The sequence below is a fragment of the Podarcis tiliguerta genome, assembly GCF_965153285.1.
Source record: "Podarcis tiliguerta genome assembly, chromosome: 3".
NCBI classification, from domain to species: domain Eukaryota; kingdom Metazoa; phylum Chordata; class Lepidosauria; order Squamata; family Lacertidae; genus Podarcis; species Podarcis tiliguerta.
In genome coordinates this window covers 60,335,229-60,350,070 of record NC_139536.1, presented here as the reverse complement: position 1 = coordinate 60,350,070, position 14,842 = coordinate 60,335,229, and the positions used below count along the sequence as shown (strand labels likewise).

Genomic DNA, 14,842 nt, shown 5'->3' with positions numbered 1-14,842 from the left:
GCCTTCCTAAATTTAATTTTGGGACACGGGTTGCGCTGTGGGTTAAACCAGAGCCTAGGGCTTGCCGATCAGAAGGTCGTCGGTTTGAATCCCCGCAATGGGGTGAGCTCCCGTTGCTCAGTCCCTGCTCCTGCCAACCTAGCAGTTCGAAAGCTTGTCAAAGTGCAAGTAGATAAATAGGTACCGCTCTGGCGGGAAGGTAAACAGCGTTTCCGTGCGCTGCTCTGGTTCTCCAGAAGCGGCTTTGTCATGCTGGTCACATGACCCGGAAGCTGTATCCCGGCTCCCTTGATCAATAAAGCAAGATGAGCACCACAACCCCCGAGTCGGTCACGACTGGACCTAATGGTCAGGGGTCCCTTTACCTTAAATCTGATTTAATTTTTGTGCAAAGGAAAATTCCAGGTTTCAACTTGCTTTATTTTCAAATTTAGTCTTGATTATTGCTATAAACCCCCTTCCCACAGTATGAGCCTGCTTAAAGTGTATGAGTTCCCACCACTAAACACTGTTGGTTGTAAAGATGCCAGGTGTACTTTCACTCCCAAGTTGCAGCCTTTTTCTCTGCTTGCAACATGCACTGTTAACAAATAGATACAGTGGTACCTCTGGTTACGTACTTAATTCGTTCCGGAGGTCCGTTCTTAACCTGAAACTGTTCTTAACCTGAAGCACTTTAGCTAATGGGGCCTTCCGCTGCTGCTGCTGCGCCGCCACCGCGTGATTTCTGTTCTCATCCTGAAGCAAAGTTCTTAACCCCGGGTACTATTTCTGGGTTAGCGGAGTCTGTAACCTGAAGCGTATGTAACCCGAGGTACTACTGTACAATATTGTCTCAAGAAAGCAACGCCTTCAGGTTTACCTTAGTGCTTAACCACTACTGGCACTGTGATTGTTCCATAGTCCAAGAAACAAGCTTCTCATCTGGTTCAGAAAAAACTTGTTTCCAAATTGAGATTGTGTCTGTGGTCACTCCGATCTGTCACATCTTGAATCTATGGCCAGTTGCAGCTTCCTGGAACATGTCTCTGTGTAACTCTCTCATCAGGAAACACAGCAGTTTCAGTCATGTAAACACTGAATTGGTCCTGCATGTCAAAACACATACCTTATTTCACTTGTAGTGATCTCAAGTCTGACAGGGCCTTCCTTGTTTGCTACTTTGCTCAGTCAAAGTGGTTTGGAAGTCTGTATCACCACATCCATGCTTTTAACCCTTGTTCATTGTAATGTATTTGGTTCTTAAATTTAAGCCAAAACAGAAACTAAAGAATGCTATTCCAGGCCTTGCTGCTCACTGCATTTGCTCTTTGGTTTCCCCCAATGCTCAAATTCTGTGCCATAGCTCATTCTTCTTGCCATTTCTGAACTAGTGCTGCACATGCCTGACTACTTGGGATTATCACCAATATGTAGGATGATCCTGATGATTTTACTTTTACCCTAATCTTCCGAGTTTTGATATAAATATATCTAATACACTACAAACTTTCCATCTCCTGCCACATTATAAAACTAACCAACACATTTATGTCCAAGTCATTTATTTTCATTTATCAGTTCTTCCTGGAACAGTACAAGTGGTATCACCAACACATTTTTTAAGGGTTTGAATAAAGAAATAGAGCAGAAGTGTGTCTGGTGTATGAGAAGGTAGATGGAGGTGGTCAGTTCTGTTTGTTGTTGTTTAGTAGTGTCTGACTTCGTGACCCCATGGACCAGAGCATGCCAGGAACTCCTGTCTTCCACTGCTTTTATATCATATGTCTGTCAGTATGTTCAGTATACCAGAACTAAGCTTGTTGCAAGCTAGTCAGTGCCCATGCTCTTGGAAGTGACTTTGTGAATTTCTCGAGGAAGAAACATCAATGGCAAAATTATTTTGGTTAGCCTTTTCAAACCCCACAAAACCCCAGGACTTGACAGGACCATAGTATACAAGTATACAAGGGAATTCAATAAATGTGACAATGTCATAATACCTTTACCTTACTAGATTTTAAAATAAAGGGCACACCTGCCCTCCTGAACATCAAGTTGCAGCTCAATCAAATGGGTGGGTTTTGGTGCATAAACGTGTCAACCTGAAATGAGCTGGCTAATTTTTCCACTACTTCACAGAACCTCCCCCCTTTTGTAGATATTGAATTGTATCTGATTAAGTAATGCTCAGTGTAGAACTACTGAAATCAATGGACTACTTTAGTAATAGTCCAATAGGACATATAAATGAAAGTACGTCTTCTCATAGTGTATAGTTACAGTAAACTATGGAACTTGCTGTGATGGCCACCAACTTTGATGGCTTAAAAAGAGGATTAGACAAATTAATGGAGGAGTAAGCTACTGGTAGCTTCAAACCCTGATGGTTATGTTCTGCCTTCACTACTGGAGGCAGTAATGCTTCTGAATACCAGTTGCAGGATACCCCAGGAGGGGAGAGTGCTCTTGTTCTTGAATTCTGCTTGTGGGTCTCCCACAGACATACAGTTGGCCACTGGGAAAAGGATGCTGGGCTAGATGGTGATCCAGCAGGCTCTTTTTATGTTCTCATGTTAGTAACTAAGTTAAGCCCACTGATTTCAATGGGTCTGCTCATATGATTTAGTCAGAGAGAATCCATTGCTCCCAATGTTGCAAATCTATGCTACTGTTGTAAATTGACGACCTCTGAGCTAATCTACCTTAGAATCATGGAATTGTAGAGTTGGAAGGGATCCAGAGGGTCATCTAGCTTAAAGCATCCATGACAGATGGCCATCCAACCTCTGCTTAAAAACTTCCAATGAAGGAGGGTCCACCACGTTCTGAGGGAGTTTGTTCCTCTTTCAAACAATTCTTACTGTCAAAAAGTTATTCCTAATGTTTAGTTGTAAACTCTGTTTTTGTAACCTTGCTTGTTTAAAATAGGCACTGTGTTTCCACCCAAGGGCTTATAAAAATAAAATCCTGTGTGATCTGTGACTAGATTAAGAAAGCATAAATCTCCCTTTTAGATCCAAACTACAGTTTTATAAAGGAGATGCATGGTCGTACATTACAAAAGCCTAGAATTTATTTTGTGAAAACAAGTACAGTGGTGCCTCGCAAGACGAAAAGAATCCGTTCCGTGAGTCTCTTTGTCTAGCGGTTCGGATTAGCGCTATTAGCGGTTTAGCAGCTATTAAAGTCTTAAGGGATTAGCGGATTAGCTGCTAAAAGGCTATTAGCATCTTAGTGCCTTAGAAAAAGGGGGTGGGGAGCGGAAAGAAACACCCAGGAATCGCAAGACATTTTCGTCTTGCGAAGCAAGACCATAGAGAAATTCGTCCTGCGAAGCACCTCCAAAACGGAAAACCCTTTCGTCTAGCGGGTTTTCCGTCTTGCAAGGCATTCGTCTTGCGGGGCACCACTGTAATTTGGACAGCTGTATCTAGACTTCTTGGTTACTTAACCTAACAAGGTAAGAATAAATTAGGCTGCATCCATAATACCCATCTGCTTGTGCAACATAGCTTCCAATTTCACCCCCCGAGCTCCCCAAAATTGCTCCATAGGGTTCCCCAACTCTCTGGAACAGATTTGGGGGGGCTGAAGGGAGAACAGGAAAGAGAAGCTCTGTTGTGATGTCATAATGTAGACCATAATCTTCATATCACAGTTTACCTTACAAAAGAATGATTTTTTTTTAAATGAATACAGTACTTTGCACACTATCATTAAGATACTGAGCAGGGTGTGCTCAACGGTACACCTCAATGCTTTGCATTTATAGATGCCATTCAGTCTAATACCCGGCAGCAGCAGTCAGAGTTCAAGTACCAACAGTGTGACTTTCAGAAACTTAGCAATTACTGAAATATGATTTCAAGCAGTAGAATTTATTGGACAAAACACTGGTATTCAGCTTTTAAATGGACACATGAATTCAAATTTGGCTTAAATTACTCTTTCAATATGTGGTTTTTAAATGTAAAATAGAATGTCAGACTTTCCTCCAAGAATCCTTATAGCTTAGACTTAAACATACAGCTTTAATAATGTTTCTATGGCATGTGTTGGACCTGCAAATGAAAGTCTCATGTCATTTTAGAATTTTCACATCTTTATTCCACTGAAGACTGAAAACATGAAGATATCCAAATGGTCAAGTTATTTATCTGAAGAAAACCCACGGAAAATACTATTTTACAAACTGGGGGAAAGATTGATACATTTGGTAGCTGGATCAATATTGCCATGAGTTTTCTGGCCGACACTTTCACGAGATGTCAGTGAGTCTTCCTCTAATGTTCCTGCAGTAATAATGTCATTTTGTTATACACACTGCTTAAATGTTATAAATGGATAGCATCTAGTGCTTTACATAAGACTATGTTTATTATGCATGTAAACTCTGGGAGGGAAAACACTGAAACATGCTTGTGTTAAAAGGTAACTTTTTCACTACAATTTACCTCTTTCTGTCGTACGCCTAAAGGTTTGGAATGTAGGACAAGTCTTCTTGTAAGAAAAGTATGCAGAAGGTCAAGCTACTTTTAGTGCTGTTGCACAAACAGTTGAGGCATTTCCCCATTAGCAGTAAGGGTATGTGGACGGAGAAACGTAGCACCTGTTAAGCTACAGCTCTACTTGTCAGATCTAGATCAGTTCAGAAGAGAACTCCCATCGTGTTCTAGAAATGTGAATGTATGAGAGAATTAATAAGATCCCAACACTGACTTGCATAATGTCCTATTTGCACTCATTTTTCAGAAAATGGGATACAAAAGATAGCAAAGTATTCAGGTTCTCAAACGTGATCAATAGCAAGCTTTGTGAAAACAGATTGCAAATCCTTAATCTTGCAGTGCTGTTCAAATGTTGAGACATTTGGTGGCTGCGTTAAACAAATTATTAGTCTCCCAACCCAAATCAGTCAAAGAAATATTATGCTGCAATTTAAACATAAGCCACACAAATAGAAAGTTCAGGAAATTACTAACTCCATCATAGAATTGATCTTTAGTACTGATTTATTTTAAAATGCTGCCTCAAGATTTAGATGTGCAGACCTAAGTTTTACTTTAGAATAAACACAGCTGTGGAAGGGGCAATGAAATACAACTTTCAGGGTTCTCACCATATATTCTGGACAAAGCAAAGTTACACTGCTTATAACAATCAGTAAACATTTTAAAAAGTTGCTCATGACAAATAGTATTGTACCTTTTCTACTTGCTTTTGTATAATCATCAACAGTTACTATTTAGTGAGATTGCAAAAGAACAAAAAACAAAAACTAAACTAAACTACTCTCCAACAATAAAATTTAAGTAAAATGCTTACATTCATTTGAAGACAAGTCATATTATAATGCTGTGTAGATAGCACATAGATGTTTTCAGCTGTAGTTCATCTTCAAATTTACTATTCCTGTGCAAAAAGAGATGAAAATGTTTGCACTATTTACACTTTGGGTTTTTAAGCCATTTAAAATTAGAATTAGAATTCATAGAGCAATAAAGGAGTTCATAAACCAGAACTACTTACTTTTTCTTCTTTACGTCTCTCCTTGTCTTCATTTTCCATTGTTTCTTCTTCATCTTCCACAAGCCCATCCCCTTGGTATTTGTCATGTGTCCACTTTGGACTGCTACCTGATTTTTTGAAGTTGAATCTTCCTCTGCTACGCTGGAAAGTGCCACGACCTCTTCCTCTTTTAGCCCAGTAATCTACACCATCATCTCTGTCATCATGCTAGAGTAAAACATGGATTAACAATGGAAAATTAAGCATCTAACACACTTTATTTGGAAAAGTTTAAACCACCTGCTTTACACAGCTAAAAACTGTAGCTGAGTCATTTGTTCTTGATGTTCTGAAGCATACAGACATACAAAATTGCCCGATATCAAGTTAGAATATTGGGTCCATCAAACTCAGCATTGTCCATTTGGACTGGAAAGCTTGCGCAAAACTATGTCTTGGGTAGAGGCATCTCCCAGAGCTGCTACCAAAGATCCCTTAACAGGAGATGCCAGTGATTAAATTTAGTATGTTAGATATACAAAGCATATGCTGTGCCACTAATCTAAGGGCCCTCATTGATTTGAAGGGACACAGAACAGATTATTCAGTTTTAGGTGCAACAAAATATCTTAGTCATTTGCACAGGCTTCTAAACTTCTGCTTGTCTGATTCAATATAAATTGTCTATGTTTCAGTTATCTATACTACACCCTCGGGTTTACCAGTACTAATTGATGGGATGCAAAAATGTATGGGAAGAAACAGTAAATAATGGGTTAATATACATATTTTCTGAAAAGTCACATGGCAGATTTTGCTACATCAAAAAAATCAAAGAAAACTAACCATGCCTACCATATCATTCTCTCAATTTCCAATGTTGAGGAATGAGTGTGGTTGCAACTATAACTTATACAGTATAGTCAAAACTCAGAGGAACTTTTGCAGAAGTACAAAAAAACAGAATAAAGTGGAGGATTCCCAAAACAGCCCAATTAGGGCTAGGTATGTACAATGCCTACAAATGTTGGCTGGCTGCTGGAGGAGGGGGAAAGGAGAACAAGCACTGTTAACATTTTGTTGCATATTACACTTGCATTACATTTTTTGATTTTCATCTATAAAAATCTGCCAAGTGAGCAATCAGAAAGATTTTACACAGAAATGCCAGTTCCCAATATTGACATAGTGTAGACTATGAAACAGAACACAGGACAGACAAGGCTATTCAGATATAGCCTTGACTTTCTTCCCAATGCAAACAGGCCAAAAACAAGTTAAGGAATTGCAAAGCCCAAATCACTTTGGATAGATGACAGGACTTCATTGGCTTCCTTGAATGGATGCTTTTACTTTCCCTCCAATAAATTAATTGCTACTGGAAATGCTATACTCTGGGGGCAACCCTTTGGGGGATAAACTTGCCCATTACCCAATACTGGACGACCAGGCTATCACTGATAGGGAAGGCATAAATAACTCTCTTTTGCCTCATAAAAGCAGCACAAAGTTATGGTGCAGGTAAAGTTTGTTGTAAACATTCCCCCCCCCCAAAAAAAAAAACCCGGGTCTAAGGGGCATCAGGAGAATACAATGCAAAAATGTGCTTTTCTTTCTAGTCATATATTGACCAAAGGCTTTGGGTCAGGGAAGCATTTATAACTTCCTCAGGGCCTAACAGGTATTTGGGGGAGGCGGTCGGGGTGAACAGGAGGGGCAAGATTTTAATTTTTATTCAACTGAAACCAGTGGTGCTATTACTATCGGTTTCTCTCACAGCTCTTATGCAAGCCAATCTCCTTACAGTTGAAGGTATTACAACTGTGAAATCTGCTATAGAATAAGGTATTTACAACAGTGTATTGCAGGAGTAAATCAGGCACCCCAAACTCAGCCCTCCAGCTGTTTTGGGACTACAACTCCCATCATCCCTAGCTAACAGGACCAGTAGTCAGGAATGATGGGAATTGTAGTCCCAAAACATCTGGAGGGCCGAGTTTGGGGACGCCTGTTGTAAGTGCTAGACTTTCTCTCCTTTTCTCTTCACAACTGACAAGCAAGAGGTTGTGCAAAAAGACCTGTCTTCTACAGCTAGTCATTTCTTATCAGCCTATGTAGATGGATATAAAAGCAAGTATGAGCTCTAATGCTCCCCCTATAGGACTCTTAAGATTCTTCAAATGATAGAAGATGCTTTAGATATTGCCTACATAAATTTGCTTATAAGACAAGCTTTGAGAAAAGATGCATGCATAATAGTATGGCACCCACCAAGAAGTATTTCTTGCTTTTTGGGGTATATTCAGGATCCCATTCCTCCTCCTTCGGTCTCTTTTGAAAAGTAGTGTTTGAGTTGCTGGGACCAGTATTTGTTCCAGCAAACACGCCTCTGGCTCTTCCTCTGCCCCTAATTCGAAACTGATTAACCAAAGCATTTATGCATTTAATTTGTTTACACAAAGCAAATGATAAATTCCTAATGCATGAACTAATATGCTTTGTTATCATTCATCAGATAATACCACACACAAATGAAGTGGCTTATGGATCAATCTACAGAATTTAACTGCCACTTTAAGGTAATGGCATTCTAGCTAGCAGAAGAGCGTTTACATATTTTTTAAAAAAGGGGCGTATCCAAGATAACACTTTGAAAAAGTAGTATATGATAGTGAGAAATTTCTAAAGTCTAGTAGTCCATAGAAAACACCAAATTCAGCAATTTTTGCTGATGCTTCTAGTTCTCCAAAGAAGCAGCTTAAAAGCCTAGCTTTGAAGGATGGAGAAATTAAACACATGTGTTCGGGAGTTACTGTTCTCTTACTGCACATTACAATGAACAATCAAAGTCTGGTAGTCTAGAATATTCAACATAAAAAGCAAGAAAGGAGAAAAAGTAAGAGAAATGGAAAGAGCCTAGATTTTTTAAAATGCATTTTAACTGAAATAGCACAACAGAGATGTAATAGGAAAAATACTTTCAAGTAACTTTAAAAAAGTAGCATTAAAAAACAGTCTTGACCTTTTTCTAGTTGCTGGCATGGCAAGACCCACAGTTCTGTCCAAGTCATAGCTGCCTTTCAATGTTTCATAAACTATCCCATATAGAAGGCTCATTTATAACAGGAACTATATGGCACAATATTACTTACACCAAAAACATTAAATGATTATGTATTCACTCAAAGCCATTAACTAAGGTATAAACCACATTAAGTAACTAATTTGAAGATCTTGGAAAATGGACTTTGGTAACATTTCTGAAAAGATAAAAAGATTGTGGTGTAGTTTTGAGGCAGATGTGGAGGAGCAACTGCTATAAGGAAGAATAGAATAGGTTGCCTGAAGCTTAGGTTCTTAAATGTACATAATACATTTATATTAAGTATGTAAATTCCAAGTCTAATATATAATATGGGTATACAGAATTTTCATACAGGATTGCATTGCTAGGGCAAGTGCATTGTATTTCCCTTTAAGTCCACTCACATCATGTGAAGAAAACAAACCAAATTATTGGGCGCCAATTAAGAGTCTGATGAAAGACCAGCAACTTCCAGCTCTTCTTTCCCAAATCTTTCAATTCCAGCTGGTCATTACAAGAAACTCAAGTACATGAGCTTGTTTCCTCGCTCCCCTTCAAACCCCTTTTGCTTCTGTGTGTCTCTCTTTCGATCTAAAACCCAAGGGCAAGGACTACCTTTCTGATGATTTTTGTAAGTCACACCAGAGCCCCCTTTTTTTTTTTATGAAGAGCAGAATAAAAATACTTTAAGGAAATAAAAGAAAGCACCACTAAATCATCTCTCTCTAATATACTTATTTGCCACCAAGTAATAGTGTTTCTTAAAATTTAAAACTGGACACACCCTCAATAATGATAACCAGTCCCAATTCCATCTTCCCATTTAAACTACTAAGCTGTTAAAATGTTGCTTTATATTTCACAACATACATGTCATTCCATAACAAGAATGTTATATATCCCTTTATTGTTGATTATATTCTTGTGTAACCTTAGGTCAGTTTTTACAAATACTGGTTGCTCACAGTCCAATTGAACATAACAATTTCTTGTAATTCTTTAAAGTACTTTGCCCTAGTTTAGGTACCCTTGATAAACTGTAATATTTTACTATAAAGAATTTAGCTATCCTACCCTATTCTGAAACAATGAAACCATAAGCACAGCAAAGAAGAGAGCCAACAACAAGCCAACTCTGGATTATTTAAATCTTGCAATTTTAAGGGCCTCAGGATTTTGGCATTTGCAATTAATGGACATTACTTAACTGTGACTACGTGTCACACAAAACCAACACCTTACTAGTGAAGTTTGGGTTGGATAGAAGTAATCCATTATTCGATTTGGCCTGCAATGAGATGTAGTAAAAATGCATCTTGCTCCTCCCCATAAAGAACTCTCTCATCCCATTTTAAAGCACATGATACTATCCAGAGTGTAATGAACTTTAGCCCAATACAAATAAGGCAACTGCTTTAAAATTGTATACACCTTTCTCTCATGCCAATCTCAAATAATGGATGACTTGGCTCATTTGTCACTGAACATGAAAGCCCAGATGACACTGTTTTATCTTGTAATCATGTATTACTCTGGTTAATTTGGTCCCTCCTGCTCAAAACACTGCTCATGAGACTAGAAATACAAAAAAGTAAAACAAAGAATATGGAAAAAGGAATACACACAGAAAAACTTACTCCTTAATTAAGTCTCACTAACAAGGTAGAATATTCTGTGAGAAAATTCACAATCAACTTTTCAAACACTTAAAATCATGACTACGAAGCATATGTGCAAGCTAATGGTAGAACACAATAGGAAACACCGCAGGTGTGACTAGATGTTTATTGTGCATATTTTTATCAAAAAAGATAAATATATCCCTATCTAGGATAGGATTTTATATATTTCCTCCTTGCAAGCTACATTTCCAGCAGGAACTTCTTCAAAATGCACTTCCATAATATTTCACATAAAACAACTAAACCCTAATAATTTGAATGCCGTTATTACAATTATGACTTTTTTAAAAAAAACAACAGGAAAAGTATGGTAGAAACTCACAAATGTGCCTCTAGGTCTTCCAACTCCTGTAAAACCTGGGTATTCTTTCTGCTCGTGATGGGGTTTAAATTCTTCATCTCTTTCTTTCTTGCTGTCCTTTTCTTCTCGGGAACTGGATGAGGAGGAAGATGGGGAGGAAGTTGAGGAAGATCGAGAACGGTCTTGCTCTCTTTTTTGTTTACTGAAAAATAAGAAACCATACTGTTTGCTGTAGCATCCTATACATAGGATTTATTTTCTGTGCCCATAGAAGCTATCCTCTTTTCTTGTTTGAATCTAACGTGCAGTATTATTACACTATCCAGTTTCCATCTATAACTCTTTAACAGCTAATGGCTCATTAGCACCTAACAAGGAGAACCTATTAGCCAGCAAACTAATTTAAATATATATGCATGCTTTACAATGGAAGAGAGAATAAAAGGTTGGGGAAAATCCCCAAGGGTAAAATTCTAAAGTGATACTATTTCATTTATTTTGTACATCTTACCAAGAAGCAAAAATTGATATTGCCTTTTTGCTATATAAACCCAGGGTGCAGAAATAATCAGCAACTGATGGTTGTATGGACATCAGTGTAAGAAAGTAAACAGAAAGTGCAAGTAAATCCATGATTATGTAAGTAAGAGCAGGAAAATACGATCTTCACATTCAATTTCCCCAAAGCAAATACATTTGGCATTGATTTTACAGTTTTTATAGAATATAATACAAATCCCCAAAGGTAGATACATCTGAAGTAATTATTATCACTGCTACAAGTTCACATTGAGTAAGTTGCTTTATTAAAGACTAACCTGTTCCTCTGATCCCACTATCTGTCTTGAGGGGGGGAAATAACTCTCATCCCCCCTTTCCCACATTAAGCCTACATGTCAGTAAAATTCTCATAATCTGGGTGTTATGAGTTGAAAAAGTGCGGAATCAAGCATAACGAACCAAAGTTCTTACACAAACTGTTTACAGAAATGTACTGCATTGAAGTCCAACCTCCTGATGTAGCCTGGATAATAGGACAGATTAATTTGTCATTTTTTTTCAGTGTTAGCTTGCTATTCCAAAGTTTTTGTCCTCATCCACCATAAGCCGTGTAAAAGACAAATACATTTTTGCTGTAAAACAAATAATTTTAATTGTTTAAATTTAGATGTTCCATTGTACAGTGATAACTGAAAGCAATTAAGCTTATAATTACAAAAGTCTAATTAGAAGCTAAAAGCCTAGTTATGGGAGCTAAGCCTTTTACCTGTCATCTTTGTAAGATTTATAATCCTTGTAATCCTTTGGAATTTTCTCCTGCTTCCTTGATCCACTGGATTCCCTGGAACCTTTAGAGTCTCCTCGTTCTTTACTTCGTTCTTTTCTACGGCGGTCGATGTCATGTCGAAGATCTGCAGCATCACACTTTAATTTTTTATCTCCCTGGATCAGAAATGTGCAGTGTTTTAGTATTAAAAACCCTTAAGAGAATGAATAGGAAATCAACCTCTTTGCATGCACTCCTATACATATTTTCCTGTAAGTAAATCATAATGAACCTAGTGGGAATGCATCTAAATAAACAGGGATAGGATTCCATTGTTACCCAGCTATGTAAGCGATACTCCCTTTCCCAATAGCTCTTTTGCACATTTAGTAGGATGATCTTTCATAGAAGAGAGTAAACTTGCTTGAATTGGGACTGAAAAGTTACTCTTACAAAAAGAAAGCAGACCTGAAAGAAGCTTTCAAGTATTATCCAGGAACAAAACTTCAATATAACAACATCTTTAACAATTACTAGGACAGTCTAAAGAAAAGTTTATTTTACATCCTTCGTGGATAACATTGGTAATTAATGGATTGAAGCCAAAGATAGGATACCACTCGTGAAACAGGGCTTTCTGGATATCACACCCCCACCCACCCCCACTTAAAAGAAGGAAACCCTGCTCCTGAGAGTGAAAGAATTTAGTGCGACTGGCAAATTCAGAGAATTAAGCAAATTCAGAGACTCCACTGTCTATTTTTCTAAGAACAAAAAGCACAGTAATCCTTTTGTGTCAAAGTGATAAAATGTCACAATTAGATTACACAAAACTGGTCCACTGCATCCTTCGAAAATGATCAGAACTAGGTCAGACCTATTATCACTTAAGACATAAAATGATAAAAGCAGAATTTGTAAAACATGACTCTGGGATGAAGGGCTTGGATGCTTTAAACCAAAACTAAAATAAGAATATCACTTTAGAACCTACTTTCTGAGTTTCTTCTTTAAAGGCTCTCTCTTCTCCCGCTAAACGGGTATGCTTCCTCAGGGCACTTGGAGAGATGTCAATCCTCCTAAATGCAAGATTTTTAAAAGTAATAATTATGGCTGCCAACATTCATCTCTGTCAAGTGGAAAACTGGAAACACAAAAGAAGAAGTGCCATTGTGCAGTCTAAAATTGAACCCATTTAAAAGTACAGATACATCTCAAGAATAAAACCCATAGACCTACCAGTCAAATCAAAATAGCAACAGCTACACATTTCCATGAAGTTAAACCAACAGCAGTATTCAAAAACCACATAATGCAACATTTTCTTTCAGGGGCAATTTCAAACTAGAAAATTCAAATGCCTTTTTACATTAACAATACACAGACATAGCAACTCCACACAGAGAAAAACAAAACCTGTAGTTCATTTGACAGGTATCATCATTCACTTAAACACACATAGCTAGAGTTAGGGAGTAATGTTTTATATCCTATTTAACTTTTTGCAAACTTAGGCCTTGAGTCAAAGAGCTGTATATCAGAGAAAGCCCCAGTGAGAATTCCAATTCTCTTTGAGCAATTGCACTGTATGTACTTTTGTAACAACATACAGTTTGTGATACAATACAGAGGATAGCTATGGAAAAAGCACATATAGTTCCCTTTGCTCTTTGTATCCTGGCCATAAAGTTTCGTATCCCCTCCCCAACAGGCCCAGCCCATCCATGAGCTATACTGAGACCTTCTCTTCAGATGGCAGACTGAGAAGAGTAGCATATTCACACACTGTCCCTCAGTCTGGTCATCCTTCTATTTAGCACTCAAAGAGTTCCTACAAGGCTTTTAACTGGAACTGGGTCACCCAGCCTTGCTCTAAGGAAGAGTAAGCAGTTTAAAGTTTAAAAGTAGTACACTGTTAAATTTAAAAGGTATTTGCTGGCTGCCATGGGAATGGTACACTGGGAAGCAGTGCTGGCTGTGCCCTCAGGTACCAGGAAATTTTGTGCTGGTCCTGCCAATTTACACAATTACCATTTAAACTGAATGAAACATTTATTGATTTACTTACAATATTTCTATACTGCCCATCAACAAAAAATTCACTGGGCAGTTTACATACAGAAGTTAAGCTATGAAATGTAAAAATAGAAGACATAAAATATTAATCAATTAAAACAGCATCAGAAAACAACAATAGTGCACAGAACTTAAAAATACACTAAATCTAAATGACATTTGAAAATAAAAAAGTATTCATTTGGCACCAAAAAGACCACAACCTTTTTGGAGATAACAGTCTACAACTGGGGCCTCACCACTAAAAAGACCCTTTACCTAGTGGCCACCCACCTCACCTCATTGGGTGGGAGCACCTACGAACAGACCTCTGAAGATGATCTTGGGGTCCAGGTACATCTACACGGGAGGAGACTATCTTCAGTCAATACCAACACTGGGCCCAGAAATTGACTAGGAAGTCAGTGCAGTTAACAAAGCATTGGTGTTCTTTTTGTCCTATTTTAAACCAGCTGGATTTTTTGGACTGTTTTCTAAGGCAACTCCATATATATCTCATTGTGGTATTCCTAAACAGGCCTTTATACATCTGGAAAGGTTCAGCTAAATAACACTGAGAATACAGTGGTGAACGTAATTTTTTAATTTAGCAGCAACACTCCCACAGAATAATCTCAATATAATGATCAGGTCTCAGCACAAGTCTTCATTTCTCTGCATTTAAGCTGTCTCCCATCTTGTTTAATTGCCCTCACCATAACATAACCATAATAATATCCCGCTTCTTCCCCAGAAACAGGTATCAGTATAGCTATATACCAAATGCTGCCTAGGTTCTGCTAAGGAGAAGGACACCTGGGCACTATGATGTCAACTGCCAAGTCATCTCCATATTCTACAGAGCAACTAAGGCTTCAACAGCAGTGCCAAACATACCAGAAGTCCTACAGAGCCCCCATTAGTCTTCAGGGGTGACCCATTTCAATAGGTCTCCATCCATT

At 38.1% G+C, this 14,842-nt stretch overlaps 1 protein-coding gene and 1 long non-coding RNA gene across 20 annotated transcripts in view; one reads left to right on the top strand and one right to left on the bottom strand.

Annotated features, from left to right (window-relative positions):
- Window positions 1-381: 381 nt before the first annotated feature.
- Window positions 382-2,899, top strand: LOC310675065. The gene is made up of 2 exons (XR_014509912.1): window positions 382-1,765; window positions 2,437-2,899. It is a non-coding gene; the product is annotated as an uncharacterized lncRNA (long non-coding RNA).
- A 1,167-nt stretch (window positions 2,900-4,066) lies between these two features.
- The window catches only part of BCLAF1 (BCL2 associated transcription factor 1), a 23,711-nt gene continuing 12,935 nt past the window's right edge, over window positions 4,067-14,842 (bottom strand). For 4 of the 19 annotated variants that reach the window (XM_083434838.1, XM_083434843.1, XM_083434842.1 and 1 more), the window contains 5 exons: window positions 12,820-12,904; window positions 11,826-12,001; window positions 10,580-10,760; window positions 7,762-7,908; window positions 5,476-5,718 (listed from right to left, as the gene is read on the bottom strand). In XM_083434838.1, the coding sequence (XP_083290964.1) occupies window positions 5,491-5,718; window positions 7,762-7,908; window positions 10,580-10,760; window positions 11,826-12,001; window positions 12,820-12,904 (817 nt within the window). In that variant the 3' untranslated portion in view covers window positions 5,476-5,490. Of the gene's footprint in view, window positions 5,395-5,475; window positions 5,719-7,761; window positions 7,909-10,579; window positions 10,761-11,530; window positions 11,692-11,825; window positions 12,002-12,819; window positions 12,905-14,842 lie in introns of those variants that run through there. The other 15 variants (XR_014509830.1, XR_014509840.1, XR_014509833.1 and 12 more) reach the window with 14 other exon arrangements.